At 26.0% G+C, this 17,932-nt stretch overlaps 1 protein-coding gene across 5 annotated transcripts; it reads right to left on the bottom strand.

Annotated features, from left to right (window-relative positions):
- Positions 1–3,918: 3,918 nt before the first annotated feature.
- LOC100207941 (fibroblast growth factor 12) lies at positions 3,919–17,617 on the bottom strand. Of its 5 annotated transcripts, none has more exons than XM_065813961.1 (5): positions 7,987–8,154; positions 5,681–5,997; positions 5,172–5,275; positions 4,659–4,900; positions 3,919–4,471 (listed from the first exon to the last, which is right to left on the bottom strand). In XM_065813961.1, the coding sequence occupies exons 1-4, from the start codon at positions 8,019–8,021 to the stop codon at positions 4,661–4,663; spliced, it is 696 nt and encodes a 231-aa protein (XP_065670033.1). In that variant the 5' UTR covers positions 8,022–8,154; the 3' UTR covers positions 3,919–4,471; positions 4,659–4,660. The 5 variants fall into 5 exon arrangements, with proteins under 5 accessions (XP_065670033.1, XP_065670035.1, XP_065670034.1 ...); XM_065813963.1 differs by lacking the exons at positions 3,919–4,471; positions 7,987–8,154 and adding exons at positions 11,736–11,894; positions 16,765–17,617 and having other exon boundaries at positions 4,477–4,900; XM_065813962.1 differs by lacking the exons at positions 3,919–4,471; positions 7,987–8,154 and adding an exon at positions 11,736–11,908 and having other exon boundaries at positions 4,477–4,900.
- Between the last annotated feature and the right edge of the window lie 315 nt (positions 17,618–17,932).

Genomic DNA, 17,932 nt, shown 5'->3' with positions numbered 1-17,932 from the left:
TTCTAACTACGCGTACTTCTACATGAAAAAATTTTCTAGCAAATCAAATCCCGATTATTTATTGATTCAAAAATTAAACTGGATTTCTCAGTACTATTTGTTCAATAAAAAGACAAATTAGCAAGATTCTTGGTTGATCAGTCAATTCTTTCAATAAGGTTTTTTGTAGCAATTTTCTTCGTTAACTTTCATTAATGCTGACATATAATCTTGAAGTAATAAAAGGACTTTGTTTAGTGTACCAACATCCATTTCGTCAAATGCTTCATGTACAAAGTGGATTATTCGGCCAATTTTAATTTTAATTTTGCACGAAAATTTATTATGAACATGCTCTCAATCTTCGTCGCGATTGAGACTTAATTTCAAGAGAAAAGATTTTCCAAAAAAGTTGGTTTTTAATGTAGTTTTTTATAACTTGAACGAAATTTGTTTTGCATATTTTTATTTTATTTACATTTACTACTCCACAAATTGGTTTTCATTTGTTAGGTCACTAACCTTAGATATAGACTTTCTAATAGATACAGTAAAACAATTCTTTAAACTAATTGAACTATTTAGTTCAGTATATACCTCAACAAAAATTTATTATAAAGCAGTTTTTTTAGTTATTCTTAGATTGCTATTATTGTTTATTTGGCTCTTCTTCAGACGTCAAATACTTTGTTCTATAAGGTCTAAAAGTAATAATGAAATATGCTGTTGAATTTATTATTGGCGAAATATCTAACGTCATTAAATCATCCGTTTCTAATTGACATACTAGATATGTTAGTTTAGTTTTTTTGTCCAATTATTAATTTGAAGTGAATCTTCTGAAATTAATAATTTGAAGTTAATTTTCTAAAATTAATAATTTGAAGTAAATCTTTTGAAATTATTAATTTGAAGTGAATCTTCTGAAATTAATTATTTGAAGTGAATCTTCTTATCTTAAATATTGTAATAAAGAATAAAATAAAAATCCAATACTTTAAAATAAATCCTTGTTTTTACCTTGCATTTATGGGGTAATGCATTATGCCTAAAATGTTCAACCTTGAAAATTTTCTTTTTCTTTTATGAAAGTATACTGAATATGTACTTAATCAACCCAAGAAAAATTATTCGAAGACTCATTACGTAAGATAACTTCACAGCACTAATGAATATTTAAATAAAGCGTTGACTTTTATCCACTGTTGAAGAACAGCGTCAACTAGCAGCGGATAAAGATCTCTTAATAAAATATTTCTTTGAGGAACAAAAATAATTAAAATTATGCAAAGTTTTTTTCTAAAACAATGAAAACGTAAGAAGCTGCAAGAAATTTTGATTACCTTGAGATGTTACCAATTTACATCTTCTTTTAGGAGTAAAGCTTATTAGATTAAAAGACTTTTTCTCTAGCGTAGCGTAGGGTAGGTGTCCTTTAAAGTTGGCGCTGGAGATGGAATGAGATTTTGTGCCTGAATAAATTAATAATTTTATTTCTTTAGAAAACCTTGTATTTTTTGAAGCAGTTATAATTAATTTGTTATGTGAATAAGAAAATATTACCATTAGTTGCGAATATAAAAAAGCAAAACTTGAAAATCACTATAAACTCATATGAACCCATAATACAAATATCCTAAAGTCAACTTTGACTTCAGGATGAAAGTCTGATAATTATTTAAACCTTTACATCTGTAATGTACCTGTAATGTAATTAACATTATTTTGCTTCTAAAAAATGAAAGAAAAGTAAACTGACCAGGGCCTTCTACAATATTTACTTTAAAACTGTTTAGGTTTATCCCTCATCCGTTAAATAAATTTAATATAAATTAAAATAAAAAATAAATTGAAGCAAATCAAGCCCAGATTAAGAGAGGGATATGAAGGGAAAAAATTAATTTTTTTTTTCACTTTTATTATACTTTTATTTTCTATGATAAGTTGTGCAGTTTGATAAACATGCCGCAAACAACATAGAATGTGACTAAGCGACTACTATGAGAATCATAAGATCTATTTGGATATCCTATTCTTTTAATTTCAAAAAAGTGAAAATTTAAACATTTAAATATTATAAATTTTTAATTATTTGATCTGACTTTGAATTTTTTTTTTGACGTTAACAAAGTTGACAAAATAAAGTTTAATTCCTGCTCTTTTGTTTATATGTTAAATTCAGCAGATTTATTCAAGAGGCAATTGATAATACATATTTCTTTTTTTAAAATTGTAAATGCCTAACTTGGAGTAGTAGCCGGTGTTGGAACATAACACAAGGCGGGATCCGGGGAGTAATAATCTATTATTACTCCCAATTATTGTGACTGATAACTCTGCTTCAGCTGTGACTTTCATCTTTGCAACGACATCGCAAATGGCGGATGTGTTTATTTAACGGTAAAAAGGAAAAAAAAAGTTAGCCTTATTAAAAGTTAATTAAATATAAAGAAAAAGATTTTAAAATCGGAAATAATTTTTTTAATTTACACTGTCACGGGTCTCTGTTATATGCTAATTAGGCGGATCGCTAAACGCAATCTCTACCCAAGATCCAGCCTGTTTAGAGGCCCTTTAAACTTTTATAAACCAATAAAATTAAAATAATAAATTAATTTATTTTAAATTAACTACTTATCAGAGCCAGGGGGTTGAGAGTTTTCTGTGACTTTAGTTAAGAAAATTCATTCAAAAACATTTTATTATTTTTCTCGCACTTTCTTTCTTTCTTCTTTTCATTTTTTTTTTTTTCTTTTCTTCAACATCTTGTTTACGGTTAAAAAAATAGCCAATTGACAGCATGCGGTGTTTTAACTAACTTTATATAAATTGCTATGTAGTTTTTAATAAAGAATGTTCTTAATTATTGAAAAATTTATTTATTAAAACTGATGTTTTAAGGGTTATGTCATTAAAACGATGGTGCTATACTAGTCAATTTTGATACCGAAAGCACAGAATCATTGTACCCGGAAAAACTGATTCTCCATTGATTAGATTATCAGATACTGTAGCCGTTGGGATAATAATAACCATAACCCTATACAGGTTTGACACAAGCAATGTTAATTTGAAATATTATACGCACCGGAAGTATATCTATCGCAGAATTGAGTTTTTGTAACTGACGTAGTTGGTGTTGTAGCTATACGCAGTGTTACGACATCTATATAAAAATTGGGCAATGGTTTAGGTGTGGAGATTTTTTAATTGAGTTCACAGACTACAGTTACCTCACTATATTAACTTAGATTAAAACTACAACTTTGCGATCACTATTGGGTAATTTGCATCCTTCTACCCTGGCAGGGCAGTGGGCAATTATACCGTTGTTTAACATGTCAATCTAATACAGTAAATCAAGTAAAAAAGTTAAACTATTATTACAAATGCTTAAAAATATGATTGTCCTTAAACTTCAAAACACCATTAAAAAAAACCTTCGCCCTATTTGTCAAAAAATAGCATCAGTTTTTTTCATTTTTTTTTTCATTAAGCATACTTCATTAAAAAAAAACTCAATTTGTACAATACATTTATAGTGAACTTCGTATAGCCATAAAATTAAACACAAACCCTAAAAATTTACAATATTATTTAAAAAAATTTCATTTAGAGCATTTTTCGTTATTCACTGAATAAAATGTGCGCACATGTACATTAAGAATATTCACTGAATAAAAAATTATAAGTATGTAATACTTATTTTTAAAAGTAATATAAGCAAATATTAAAAGTTATCTCTTTTAAGTGAAGAAGGGAATTTCCAAATTTTTTCGTAGCACAAAATGCGACAGCACTTTTTTTAAAAAAAAAAAAAGAAAAAAAAAAACAGGCTTTTATTTACAATATTTATATTTAAAAGACATGATTTGACTACATATAGTTATCCTTACTTAAAATTTTAGCAAAAAATATCTGTTTAAAAACAGTGATATATAATAATAAAAATAGAATATAATATCACCGATAAAATTGATTGCAAAGTTATAAAGACACGATTAAAAAAAAAAATTACTTATGTCCAACATAACAGAGAACCGGCAAATATTTTCATTAATTTAATGGTAAGTGTCATTTTAACATAGTTTATTCGTAACATAGTTTATTCGTTTATTCATTGTTTATTCGTATCAAATTCTCCATCCTAGATAAATACTTTCTTTTATGTTTTAAGTCAAAAGCCATGTCTTGCAAATATAAAAATGGAAACGAGAAAATTGTTTTCTTTTTAAAAAGTTTATAAAAAATATATAAATAATAATTATATATATATATATATATATATATATATATATATATATATATATATATATATATATATATATATATATATATATATATATATATATATATATATATATATATATATATATATATATATATATATATATATATATAAAGGAAATAATTCAAGCGCCATAGTTACAATGATGATTCTTAATAATAGTTAAATAAAAAGACATTGCAAAACCAATGGCAAATACGATACCTATATTTAAAAATCAAAATTTAATAAACCTCTAAATTGCATAGTATTCTTAGAATTTAAAATGCATAAATATTTTATCGTAAAATTAGTTTTTAATTTTTGAAGAAAACCAAAAATTTTTATCCAAAAAGTGCTTTAAACAGATTGATCCTAAAAAACACTAAGATTTAAAGTTACTATATTATACAATCAACTTAATCTGCTATCTTCACTATCACTTAAAGATGAGTTCGATTGGCGTAGATGAACAATTTCCAAAAAAAATGAAGCGTCTTTGGTTGGTTTAGGTTTTCTATAAAAACTTTTGATTTGTGGTTTATTACGCAACCCAACGCACCAACGCTTGTGTAAATACATTGCAGAATAATATACTGTAAAGAAGTTTTCTGTAAGCGTTTCTTCAAATATGCATTCTGTACTATCTACATCCTAAATGATAAAAGTTTGAATAATTTGACGCTACATTTTATAAAACTTTAATTTCTTATTTTTAGTATTTATAATAAATTATCAAAATAATAAAATCTTATAAAAAGCAAGCAAAGGTATTTTTATTTAATATGCGCATAATATAGTACGTCATACTCTTTGATTTAAATATCAGAAAAAGCCAGTTTTCTAACATATCATCAAGGTTACATTAATCTCTTTACCCCTACCCCTCTACCAATACACATATACTCTTTATAACAAAACATACCGTTCCTCGCATTTGTCCTGTATCATCTATCATAAGAAACAATTCCGATTCAACTGCCCATAATTTTACAAGGTCTGCTCCGACTGGGATTACATCAATCTCAACTAAAATGTATTACGTTGATTTTATATATATATATATATATATATATATATATATATATATATATATATATATATATATATATATATATATATATATATAACGTTTTAACAGAAAAAATATCAAGTATAAAGCATCTTCAAAATTATTTTTGTATTCATATTTTATCCATAAGATTTTAAATTATATTATGCTTTTTTATTACTTTTTACAAAATAGTCAATAAAAGACATCAGGATACGGGTTACAGGATATGGCAAAAAATATGAAATTGACAAGTTATTATCATAAAATTATTATCATGCTTATCATTTCTTAGTAATTATATTGTCCATTTATGATTACAACACATTATTAATAATGTAGACAACAATGATTACAATACATTAATTATAATATAGACTTACTATGCGGACTAGATGGATCTCTATTTCCTATAATTTGTCCGTTAGGCATTATTGCTAAATAATAACCAGATTGACTTTTTAAACGCCTTCTACGAGCAGTTTTTGTGTGTTTCATACATTCACAAGAGTCGATGGGCGTTGTAACTTTTGCTTTGATTTGGTTGTTTTTTGAATATGTCTTTTGGTCATTTAATGTGAAAACTTTCCAATTCTTCTCATGACATTCTTGCTCAATATGAGCTATTTCAGTACCAGTTGAGTGATTCCAATCATAACATTGTTCAATTAAGTTATGCATTGTGTCGTGAGCTGGACGCCTAAACAAAAAACTTTTTAAAAGTGTTTTGTTTTTTTACAGACACAAAAATTTAGTTTTATCAAGTCTATTAACATCGGGTAAACATTAAAGAGATTTCGCTGTCAACTATTTTGTAATTTAACGTTTATTTTATTTAGACAAATAACGCAATAAAACGTAAGTGTTTCAACATACATAACAAAAAAAAAAAAAAAAAAAAAAAAGTTTCAACTTATTTATCTAAATGTCAAAATTTAACCATATAGTTTTTAGGAAGTTTTCATATATTAGTAGAAGTTGCTTTTTATTTATTCTTGCAGTCATTTTGTTTTGCGTTGAAATTGATGACGTAACTTATTTTTCGAGTGAAGTAAAAGTAAAAAAAATTTTTTATAGCTTTTATAATTAAAAAAAATTAAGGTAGTTTTTATAATAAAACTTTAGAACATTAAAACGAAAACATTAAAAACGAAACGATCGAGTATTAAATTGGAAAACTAAGAAAAATTTCTTAAAGAAAGGTAATAAAAATGGTGAAAATTTTCTAAACACATATTCTAACAAAACATTTTCAGTTTTCTACTTTTATCTATTAGGTTTCTATTTTAAAACTCGAAACCAACTTTCTTTTTCTTCTTTTATCTTTCATCTAGACAGCATTTTTTTTACTAATTTCTTTAATAAATATAATTATAACAAATTCAATTAAAACATTACATTTTTGCGGATGAAACAATTGATGACGTTATACGCCTTGTGAATTTTTATGCAAACTTAAGCAAAAAAATGATCCAAATAGACATTTATAAAACAACTATACTTTTATTTTTGTAGTGCTAATATAAACAATGTTGTAATAAAAATAATGATTAGTAATATAATAAAACGACGCACATTTTATGTCAGGGGAATTTCAAGTAGTGAAATTCTCCTAACAGTTTTTAAAATGCTATTTTAAATGAAAATTATATTTACATGAAAATAACGTGATGTTCATTATGCAAAATGATGCGTATATTTTGCCATATTATGTATATAATATTTGCATATAATATAATATATTCTGTATATAATATTTGCAAAGAGATTAAATATTATTTTTGATTGTTTTTATTCAGGGCCGACGACACAGGTTTCGAAGTGGGAAGGATGAGGGGGGGGGCAGGGGGCACAATCGTCTATTTCTAAAAAAAGTCCTCTATATCTAGAATTTTCTATAAAAAAAGAAGAAAAAAAGTCCTTTAAAAAAAGAGTGGGGAGGGGAGGCACGTGCCCTGTTATTTAGAGAAATGGCTAATATGTCGTAGGCTATGTTATTTGGAGAAATGACTAATACGCTAATGAAAACATTAGAGAAAGGTGACTCCAGATAAATTTTGATACGTCCCAATAACACTACTCCAATAAAAAACATAAAGATATAATAATATAAAAAGATTTTTTGTATAAAGAATAAACGCAATACTAAATAAAAATATTTAAAAAACTTTTTTGAATGCACGCAGTTTATATATGCCCTAATGAGCGGATTTATTGCAAAAAAGGTTATACATACTGTTAAAAACACGCACAAGTTATACATTGCATTTTATACTTGAAGAAATGGTACTCGAATACATGCACACACTTACACACATACATATATATTTTTATATATTTATAAACTTTTTATATAACTTTATGTTGCAATAATATAGCATTGATTGATACATAAAAATTCTCAACTGCTGACTTGAAGTTATCTACACAAGGTGCAGTTTAACACCACGACTAAAACATTTAACAATAACGAACGATATTTTTTTTATATTACAATCATACTTTTTATATTAAATGTATACTATAGGACAGTATGTTTTTCTATAACAAAGATATACAGAAACGACATATCGAAAATGATCAATTTAAGAAAAAAATCATGTAACGGTTTTTATTAATTAGAATCTTTAAATCACATTTTAAGAAATGCAAGACATTTTATAACACGCATAAAAAATAGGTCGCATACCCCACATAACAAGTTTTCGGTCGATTCTTCAGCATGATGTTTTAAATAATAAAATTTGTAATTTTATTATAAAACTCCTTATTTCTAACGTTATAAGTGATCTTATGAATGAAAATATGTTAGATGCATTAAGAAGGCTGAGCTTTTCAAATTAGTATAAGCATTGAATAATAAGTTTAGCACGGTTTTTAAAAACAATTTTATTGTTACTATGGTAAATTATTATCGAACGAAATCGCGGATATGAATAATTTGCTAGCATTATTTATATTGGCATGTTTACATTTCTTAATTTTTGACTTTTAGTTGCTGGTATTTAAATCAAGTTGAACTGCGTCAAACAAAAAACAATTTAAATTTTTACTTTTAAAGGTATAATGGTATTTGTTTAGACTTTAAATTTATCTAAGTTTAAATACTCCAATAAATTTTTTGACTCATATACCACTTTTCCAAAAATCTGTTACTGGTAGATTATGAATAGCGTTATTTTTTAAATTGTTTAATTTATTTGATTTTTTATACCTTTTATTGTCGATTCAGCGTTTTAACGTCAATCTCATTTAACGTCGTAACGTCAATGTCGTTAAACGTTTTGACTTTAATGTCACTTAAAAATTTAACGTTGATGTCATTTAACGTTTCACCGTCAATGTCATTTAACGCTTTAACGTCAATTTCATTTAACGTTTCAACGTCAATGTGTTTGATGTTCCAACATCAATGCCATTCAACGCAATAAAAATATATATATATATTTTTACTTTATTTTAAATATTTTAAATCAAATAAAAGTTATCTGTTAGTTTATAATTTTATAAAATTTATCCAATACCTAAAGAATAGGGTAATTCATTTTTTCACAACATCCGATTCTAACAAAAAAAGTGTCTGGGCAGATTGACCAAGATTATTATTATGTCTAAGCGAATTAAAAAAGTTATCGTTCTCCGATTACAACTATTCCAAGTTAAAACAATATGTTGATTAACAAAGAAAACGTTTATTGAAATTAAAGTTGTTTATTGATTACAGATAGCAACGTATTAAGAACGTATTTAAATCATTGTCCTCTTTTGACGAAAGTCAACAGCAGTTAGTTAAATAAAGTCAATAATAATTAGTTACAAGAATCATGTTTGTATGTATGTATGTATGTATGTATGTATGTATGTATGTATGTATGTATGTATGTATGTATGTATGTATGTATGTATGTATGTATGCATGTATGCATGTATGTATGTATGTATATATATATGTATATATATATATATATATATATATATATATATATATATATATATATATATATATATATATATATAAATTTTAAATTTCTTTGTAAAATATGTTAGTGTTCAAAAATTATGACCATATAAAGTTTAAACCCCCTCAATTTGAGGGGTTTGTAAAATTTATAAGCGGTTTGTAAAATTTAAATGGGGTTTGGATTTTAGGGTTTCTTGTTCCCATTCTCCTATCACAGTAATTTTTTTTTGTCAAGAGCCTTTTCGTTATACATATGAACGTAAAAAAATTTGGAATATTCTTTTCGTTTAAAAGTTAGTTATTTCAAACATTTAAAAACTTTCCTACACCACTGTATATACATACATATATATATATATATATATATATATATATATATATATATATATATATATATATATATATATATATATATATATATATATATATATATATATATATATATATATATATATATATATATAGACACACACGCACGCACACACACACAAACACACACACACACATGCACACACAAAGTAGAATTCCTTTAATTCGGACGCTGAAGGGCTATATATATTTTGTGTAACTTAACGAATGTCTGAATTTAACGAAACTCTCGTTATGTCGGACTTTTTGAAAATGTCCGACTTATTGAGGTATTAAGACTTATATACTTATAGAACTATTATGTAATACTATTATTATATTAATATCAATAATTCGTGCATATATATAAAACTAAATAATCTTAAGTGAAATATATATTTTTATATATATAATATATATTATAAACAAAAAAAAGTCCAAAATTGATGTTTATTTTAGTGACTTGCAACACATTTTTATAGTTCTACTCGTTAGCTTTCCTTTAGCAACCTTCGACATTTTTAATAATAAAAATTTAATAGAAGATTAACCGAATCGAAGGTTCAGTGAAAATGTTTAGCTTGCTAAACTATATTTGACGCAAAAATTTTTAATTTTCGAACGCTTTAAGTTTTGAATTTCAATTAAGGTTTTCGAGTTTTCAATAAAATAGTCATTAATAAATAGAATTCAAATAAAGAAATTAATAAAAAAAATGCTGCTAATTACAGTTGCTATTGGCGTTCCTTGTATATATATGTATATGTATATGTATATGTATATATATATATATATATATATATATATATATATATATATATATATATATATATATATATATATATATATATATATATATATATATATATATATATATATACAAATAGGGGAAAACGGGGCAAGACGGCTTTTCATATAAAAACTCAACAAAAAAACTTAAAAAGTGGAGAAAACGAAACTCTATTTACATATTATATTTTAAAACGACAAATGTTTTTTTTTTAAATATTATTGACGCAACTTTTTACACCTAAGTTTATTTTTTGCGCCTTAAAAAAAATACCTCGATTTCAGTTATTCATAATGAATGGTGTCCTTCGGTAGTAACTTTTTTATGAATATTTTTTTGCGACGCATGTTTATTTTGTGTTACTTTAGTTAGAGTAATTGTTAGTTTTTTAAAATTTTATAAAGTTAGAGGCAGTAATCGCATGTTATCTTTCCCGGTCACGTGACCAGATGACAAATTTATAAACTTTTTTTTTAATTTTTGTCGTAAATTTTTCTACTTGTAAACTGAAAATTTATGTAGGCAATGAATCATTTGATAAAAAAGACATAATGACAAAGTATTATGGCTTCATGACTGATAGTTTCACAATAACTCAGTAGCTTTCAAAACATTCGCCTATTGTCCCGTTTTCCCCTATATTTAAACTGATAATTTTGTTTTTTGTTTTTTATCTAATAGAAAATGTCTAACACATATTTTATCACTTTTGATTATAATGCAAAGTATTTATTTTTCAGTTATTTAGTACTAATATAAATTAGTAACTATTTTTTATTGTTTATCAATATAATATTTAATCAGTGTTATTTATTTTATTTTATTATATTTAATCAATATTTAAAAGCAATGATATATTTAATCATTTATAATTTTTAATTCTACTTAAATTAGTAAATTTTATTAAACATATTGTTAAATTATAATTAATACTTTATAATTTTACGATAAAATCAACTTTTTATCGGCGTACTTTTGAAGCGCAGGAACCAATTTGCGGCACACTTTAAAGATTTCCTGGCAATTGTTTTAATATTAACTTGACCATATGAAGATTTAATAGCACTTTTTAGTATTTCTTAAAAAAATTCTAAATATGTGGATCCTTACAATCGAGAGCTTTAATTGGTCTCTGCAAATTAATAGCATCAAAACTTCTTACCCTCTTTCCCATAAAACTTATGCACCTCTATACTAACAAAAAAAGATTATAAAAAAAAGAAGACATAACAAGAATAATAGATTTAAACAAATTTATAAAAAAGTTAAACAATAAAAGTTAAAAAAACTATAAGCAACAGGTTTTAAACATATTTACTAAAAAAAGAAATAAACTCACAACTTTTGTATCCTCTTTAAATTTATAAAAACCATTTTTCATTAAATTATAACAATAAGCTTTATACAAACAGTCCTAAAACTCTTTTAACACAAAATTTAATTCTTTTAGTGTCAATTTAAAGCTGTTGAACTTTCTAATCTTCGAATAGCTTGACGCCTGAAAAAAAAAAACCGTTAATAATCTAACGCAGCACTAAGTCGAAATGTATTGTCATATTTTCTTTAAAAATCTCAAGAGGAAAATTAAAAATAACTTTGAGTTTATTGACTTAATGAAAATGAAACTTATTTATTGACTTAATAAAAATAAAACTTATTCGTACAAAAACAAATATACTTATGTTGGTTGCAAAGCAAACAAACTTTAGAAAGTTTTTTTTAATTTTAAAATCAACATTTCCTAAATAGTGCGAAAAACATAAAACGAAATGATAAAATCAATATCTTCAAAGAAGTTAGCGTAAACTTTTAAGACGCGCAATTTCAAAGAATAAAAACTGCGTGATATCTCAAGAAACTAGGAAGATGCCCTGTAGTTTCCTAATTTTTAAGTTGTATAGCTATCACTAGTTATTTATGTGTATTCATATATAAATCTTTTTGGTGATTGAGGCGGGTATCTTCTAGGGTATTTTTCAAACATTTTTTATGTTTTAAGATTTTTGGTTTGAGACAAACCAAAAACCTTAAAACATCAAAGTATTATTGAAAATCCTTCGTTTTACGTCTGTAAAGTCGATTGGAGAATGAGCACTATAGGAGAAATTGGTATTATTTTATATCTTAAAAATATTTTTAACGTTCCAAATATTTATTCACGATGGATTACTATACGTAACACAAAAAATATTTTTAAGCATTAGAAGTACTTTCTCTAAAAACCCGAGGTAAAAATCTTTTTAAATATCATTCAAACCACTAGGTAATAAAGCAGATTGGTTAAAACACTGGCTTCAGAGTTAAGAGGTTTGATAACTGCTCTAACCATATATTGAATACCGTTTAGGAAGGCAGCGTGCTTTTCCACGTTGCTTTGTGACTGTTTGTTTATCATGCAGCACCTAAATAACCTGAATTTTAAAAAATGGCGTTATATGCCTAGACAATTAGCTTGAAACTATTTCTTACTAAGATATGCCTAGACAATTAGCTTGAAACTATGTCTTACTAAGATATGCCTAGACAATTAGCTTGAAACTATGTCTTACTAAGATATGCCTAGTCAATTAGCTTGAAACTATGTCTTACTAAGATATAAATAAATAATTGGATTTTTTCTAATCAAAAACTTAAAATCAAAAATTGAAATAAAGACCCCTTAAATTTGCTAATCACATATTAAAAACAATAAATATTAATTTATGACTAAAAACCTTTTAAGTATTTGGTTTGGTGCTTGGTGCATTTGGCTAACATAGATGAATAAACATTTATTTATTGCCTTTACAAAAAAAAAAAAAATTAAACTAGAGTAACTACAAGCTAGTAACTAACTACCCAACAAACATTGCTCTAGTGGATTTGTAGTGGGCCTATATTGGCATTTTTTTAGTGGTTCATTGGAGTTTGGCTCTTCGGTTTCTTAGTGAATCATTAGTGGCAGCCACTGTAAATGGCAAGTCAATAACTTTTCGTCATGTTAATAGTAGCTAGTCATCGCCTAGCCACTTTTGGCGGCTGCCACTAATGGTACACTAAGTAACCGATGAGCAAAACTCCAATGAACCGCTAAAAAATGCCTATATAGGCCCACTGCAAATCCACTAAAACAATGTTTGCTGGGTAGTTAGTTACTAGCTACAGTAACTAGCTCTAGTTAGTTACTACAGCGGTCAGCTCAAAATGCCTATACATTATTATACCTATACGTACATAAATATCTGCTGGGTAGAGTAACTACTAGTTTATAACTAGCCGTGAATTCTTCTTAGGTGCACTTAGCTCCCATCCTATGTGCGGCCGATTTGTGGCTGATGATGTTTTTTTAAAAATGTAAAATTAGAAAAACGCAGTTACTTTCAATAATGTTACATTACAGTAATGAAACGCTATTAGATTAACTATGCAGTTAAATTAATAAGGTAAACCAATAACATTAGTGTTTGCTGATTATACCTAAATGTCTTTAAACCTATTTTTGACATTACCGAGAGGCTGATTAAGTGCATTTTCCCCAATTGCAGATCTGCACATATGCAAAGGATTGCAAAAAACTTTATTTAGCACAAATCTGCGTAAATATAAACTTGTAGTTTACACAAAAGTGTAAAACTTCGAAAACTTGAATAGGTCAAGATCAGCATAAACGATATACTAAAGTTATTGTAACTTTCTTTTTTTTGAAAAACTATATTCATATTTATAACTAAAAGCTAGCCTAAAACTTTTTTTTTACGTAAGTGATAATTTAAAACCTATATATATATATATATATATATATATATATATATATATATATATATATATATATATATATATATATATATATATATATATATATATATATATATATATATATATATATATATATATATATATATATATATATATATATATATATATATATATATATATATAATTTAAAACTTATATATATACATAATTTAAAACTTATATATATACTGAATAGTTGAAACAATGATTAAGGAAATTGCAGTGTTCGTATAACTTTTGAGCTGAAAATTTCTTTAATGTGTGCAAATAAAAGCTGTATTAAATTTCTTATTTCTATACTATATTGATAAAATATATTTTTCTTTTATTTATTTATTATATTTTAATTAGTTTATATTTTAAACTTGAATAATTATTAAAAAAAATTTATTAAAAATAACTTTATTTAAATTTAAAATTTTAAAATAAATTATTAAAAAAAACTTGAATAATTATTAAAAAAAACTATTTAAAAAAATTTTAAACTTGAATAATTATTAAACATTCAAAAATCGCTTTGTAAAATTTTGAAGTGAAAACTTTAGCAATAAAGTTTCTTCTCCCATAAGAACAAAAATTATATTGCAAAAGATTTTCTTGGTGTGTGCTTGGATTTGACGTGTTTTTTGAGTTGATTTTTTGATGTGTTTTTTGAGTTGATTTCTTGACGTGTGCCTTAGAGTTGATTTCTTGATGTGTGCAAGGACTTAACACGTTTTTGAAGTTGATTACTTTATGTATGCTTAAACGCGTCCTATAAAAATAATCGTTATAGAAACAGGTCCGATGACACCGGGGGTGGACTTAAGACGTTGCCCCCCCCCCATTTTTTTCTTACGGACTTTTTTAATTATTATTAAGACTTTTTTTAAGAATTGACGATTTTGCCCCACCCCCTCCCTTACTTCGAAACCCGTGTCGTCGGCCCTGAGAAAGCATTTTTACAATCGTTTAAAATTAAGTCGTTTAGAATACTTTATTGCATACTAGAAATAAGACAAAAACAGATTACTAAAATGTTAAATTGTTTTCAGGTTCAAGTGGGATGAGTGATTAAAAAACGCACTAGCAAAAATTTGATAAATAGCAGTAAATAGCATGGGCAAGTACCAATAAATCCAATTTGAAATCACTTTATCGACGTCAAAAACATGCCGTTAGAATTGTCTATAAAAACGACAAATTCACTCATGCTGAACCTTTGTTAAAACTCCTTAATGCACTAAACGTCTATAGAATAAACATTTATCAAAACTTATTGTTTATGCTGAAATATAAACTCGAGCTTGTCCCATCTCATTTCTCAAATGATTTCTTTAAAAGCAATAAAAATAGGTATGACACTCGAGAAGTAGGAAACTTTAATATACCGTTTAGAAAAACAAAACTATCGCATTTCACAATTTCATATCGCGGTCCCTATCTCTATAATAAACTGATATCCAGAAATGCCATAATTACAAAATTAGATAACCTAAATTGTTTGAAAATCTTACTAAAAAAATTCGTTTTAAATATAAACAATTATATGAACTTACACTAAACTAATACTGAAACTAGAGCCAAAATTAACGTTGAAACGAAAATCCCAAAAAACTTCAATAACAAATATTAATATAAAAAATATATAAATCAAAAATAATTTTATTTATGCCTAATCATATATTTATGTGTGCAAAATCTAGCATTTATCAATTATTTTTTATCTTACATTTTATTATATGTGAATCCAATATAAAATGAACTACCATTATATTTTGTGAAACTAGAAACATGTAAAAACAAAAATACAAAAAATATTACTAGTACAAGCGGTTTCTTGATGACAAGACCATCTGGTCTTCTGCAAGTTTCCCGCGTTCTTTTAATAATAATGATACCCTGCAGTTATATTTTTGTATTCTATAAAGTTGTGAGATTTTATTTTAAAGTTAAAAGAAACTATTAAAACAAAGTGAATTGATAATCTATATAAATGTAACTCCAAAACTTTATGAAAATTGTTTAAAATTAAGTATTAAATTGTATTAAATTAAAATTAAAAATTGTATAGAGTAAACTGGGGTAAGAGTAAATGAAAAAAATAAGTGAACGGTTTTTGTTTCTTTTGCATTTAAAATTTCTTTTGCAGCTAAAACAAAAAATCTTTAAAAATGCGAGGCACCGTTTCTTAGAGAATTTTGTGCTCTACCTAAAGGTGTAAAAATTATTTTGAAAAAATTTAATTTTGCCTTAGCAAACCTTAAAATTCTAACCCTCGTAAAAAAAAAGTTTTTTTTCCAAAAATTAACTTCAAAACTCCCAAAACTAAAACGAAATTTTACTAAACAAAAGAGGCTGTTTTGTAGAAAATTTTATGACGATCAAGATTCTCTTTTCAAAATTGAATTTGCTAGTTTCGGAAAAAAGTTATGAGCAAAAAACCAATATAAATGTTTTTCGGGGAAGAGTAAATATGCTAATTGCTCTAACTTATGCATTAAGATGAGCGCGGTTAAACTAATTAATAGTTATTAATTATTTAAAACGTAAATAAATATGACAGCCTTTGCAATTAATCTAGAAAAATTAAAAACAAAATGACTCATACTTACATTCGTAAAACGCAAGCAACTTACAATGAAGAGCAATTGTAACTTGCAGTAGAACAAATCAAAAAAGGCGAAATATCACTCAGTAAAGCTTCAGAGGCATACAATATACCAAAGGCAACTCTTCACAAGCGTGTGCACAACAAAGTCCAATCACATGGTAGAGGTACAACTACCGTGCTAAGTACAGCATCTTGTTCTTGTTTCAGTACTTATCAGTTTAGCCGATTGGGAATTCGGCAGAACTTTTGCAGATGTCATCGCAATAGTTGGGGCACGAGAATGGTATCAAGGTTTCACGAAACGATGGAGTCATAAATTAAGCGTCATAGTAGAAAGCAATATTTCGTCTCTCAGAACTTCCTCTTGTACCAAAGACAAAATAACAACTTATTTCAGTACACTTCAAAAACAATTTCTTGAAGAAAATAACAACAATAACACTGTGTGCAATTTGTGAAATTTTGACGAAATTGGATTTTCAGGCGATCAAGGTAAACAGCATATAATTTTCAGACTCGGTGCTAAACTCCCTTTAAAATTGGTTGGTAACAACGAAAAAATTAATTACACAGTTGGTTATTGTGTCAACGCTACCGGTACCATTCTGCCACCATTTGTAGTTTACAAATCAATATCGCTTCTGTAAAAAGACTGGTGTGTAGGAGGACCACCAAACACCGTATTCACAACATCTGTCGCCGAGTTTGGGAAGAAGCATTGCCATCTCAAAACAAAATGTGGTACCAATGTGAAGCTTTTAGTTGCAAGTCTTGGGTTTGTCGATCGTGTTTACCCAAAAAATACAAAATTAGTTGAGTATTTTTTGCATGAAAAAATACCGCGAACCTACTTCTGCCTATGAAACAACTCTATTTTTTATTAATAAATAGTTTTTTTCGTATATTTAATTAAAATAATTTTTTGTAAGCTTAACTTCTAATAAGATTAGCTTTTAATTAATTTTGCTTGATTTTCTTAATATCCTTATTTAGTTTTGATTTCCTTAATATCTTAAAAAATTGTTATTAAAAATTAACTAGTTTACTTTTCCCCAATTATAAGGGGAAAAGTAAACGTTTTTTTTCTTCATAAAAATCAATTTTTTTTAAGATTTTCAAAGTATTTTTTCTTAATTTTTATAAATTTATATAATATAAAAAATTCTCTT

This window comes from Hydra vulgaris, chromosome 12 (assembly GCF_038396675.1).
Source record: "Hydra vulgaris chromosome 12, alternate assembly HydraT2T_AEP".
Classification (NCBI taxonomy): domain Eukaryota; kingdom Metazoa; phylum Cnidaria; class Hydrozoa; order Anthoathecata; family Hydridae; genus Hydra; species Hydra vulgaris.
Note: the sequence above shows the minus strand (reverse complement) of the source record. Positions and strands in the feature narration are given on the sequence as shown.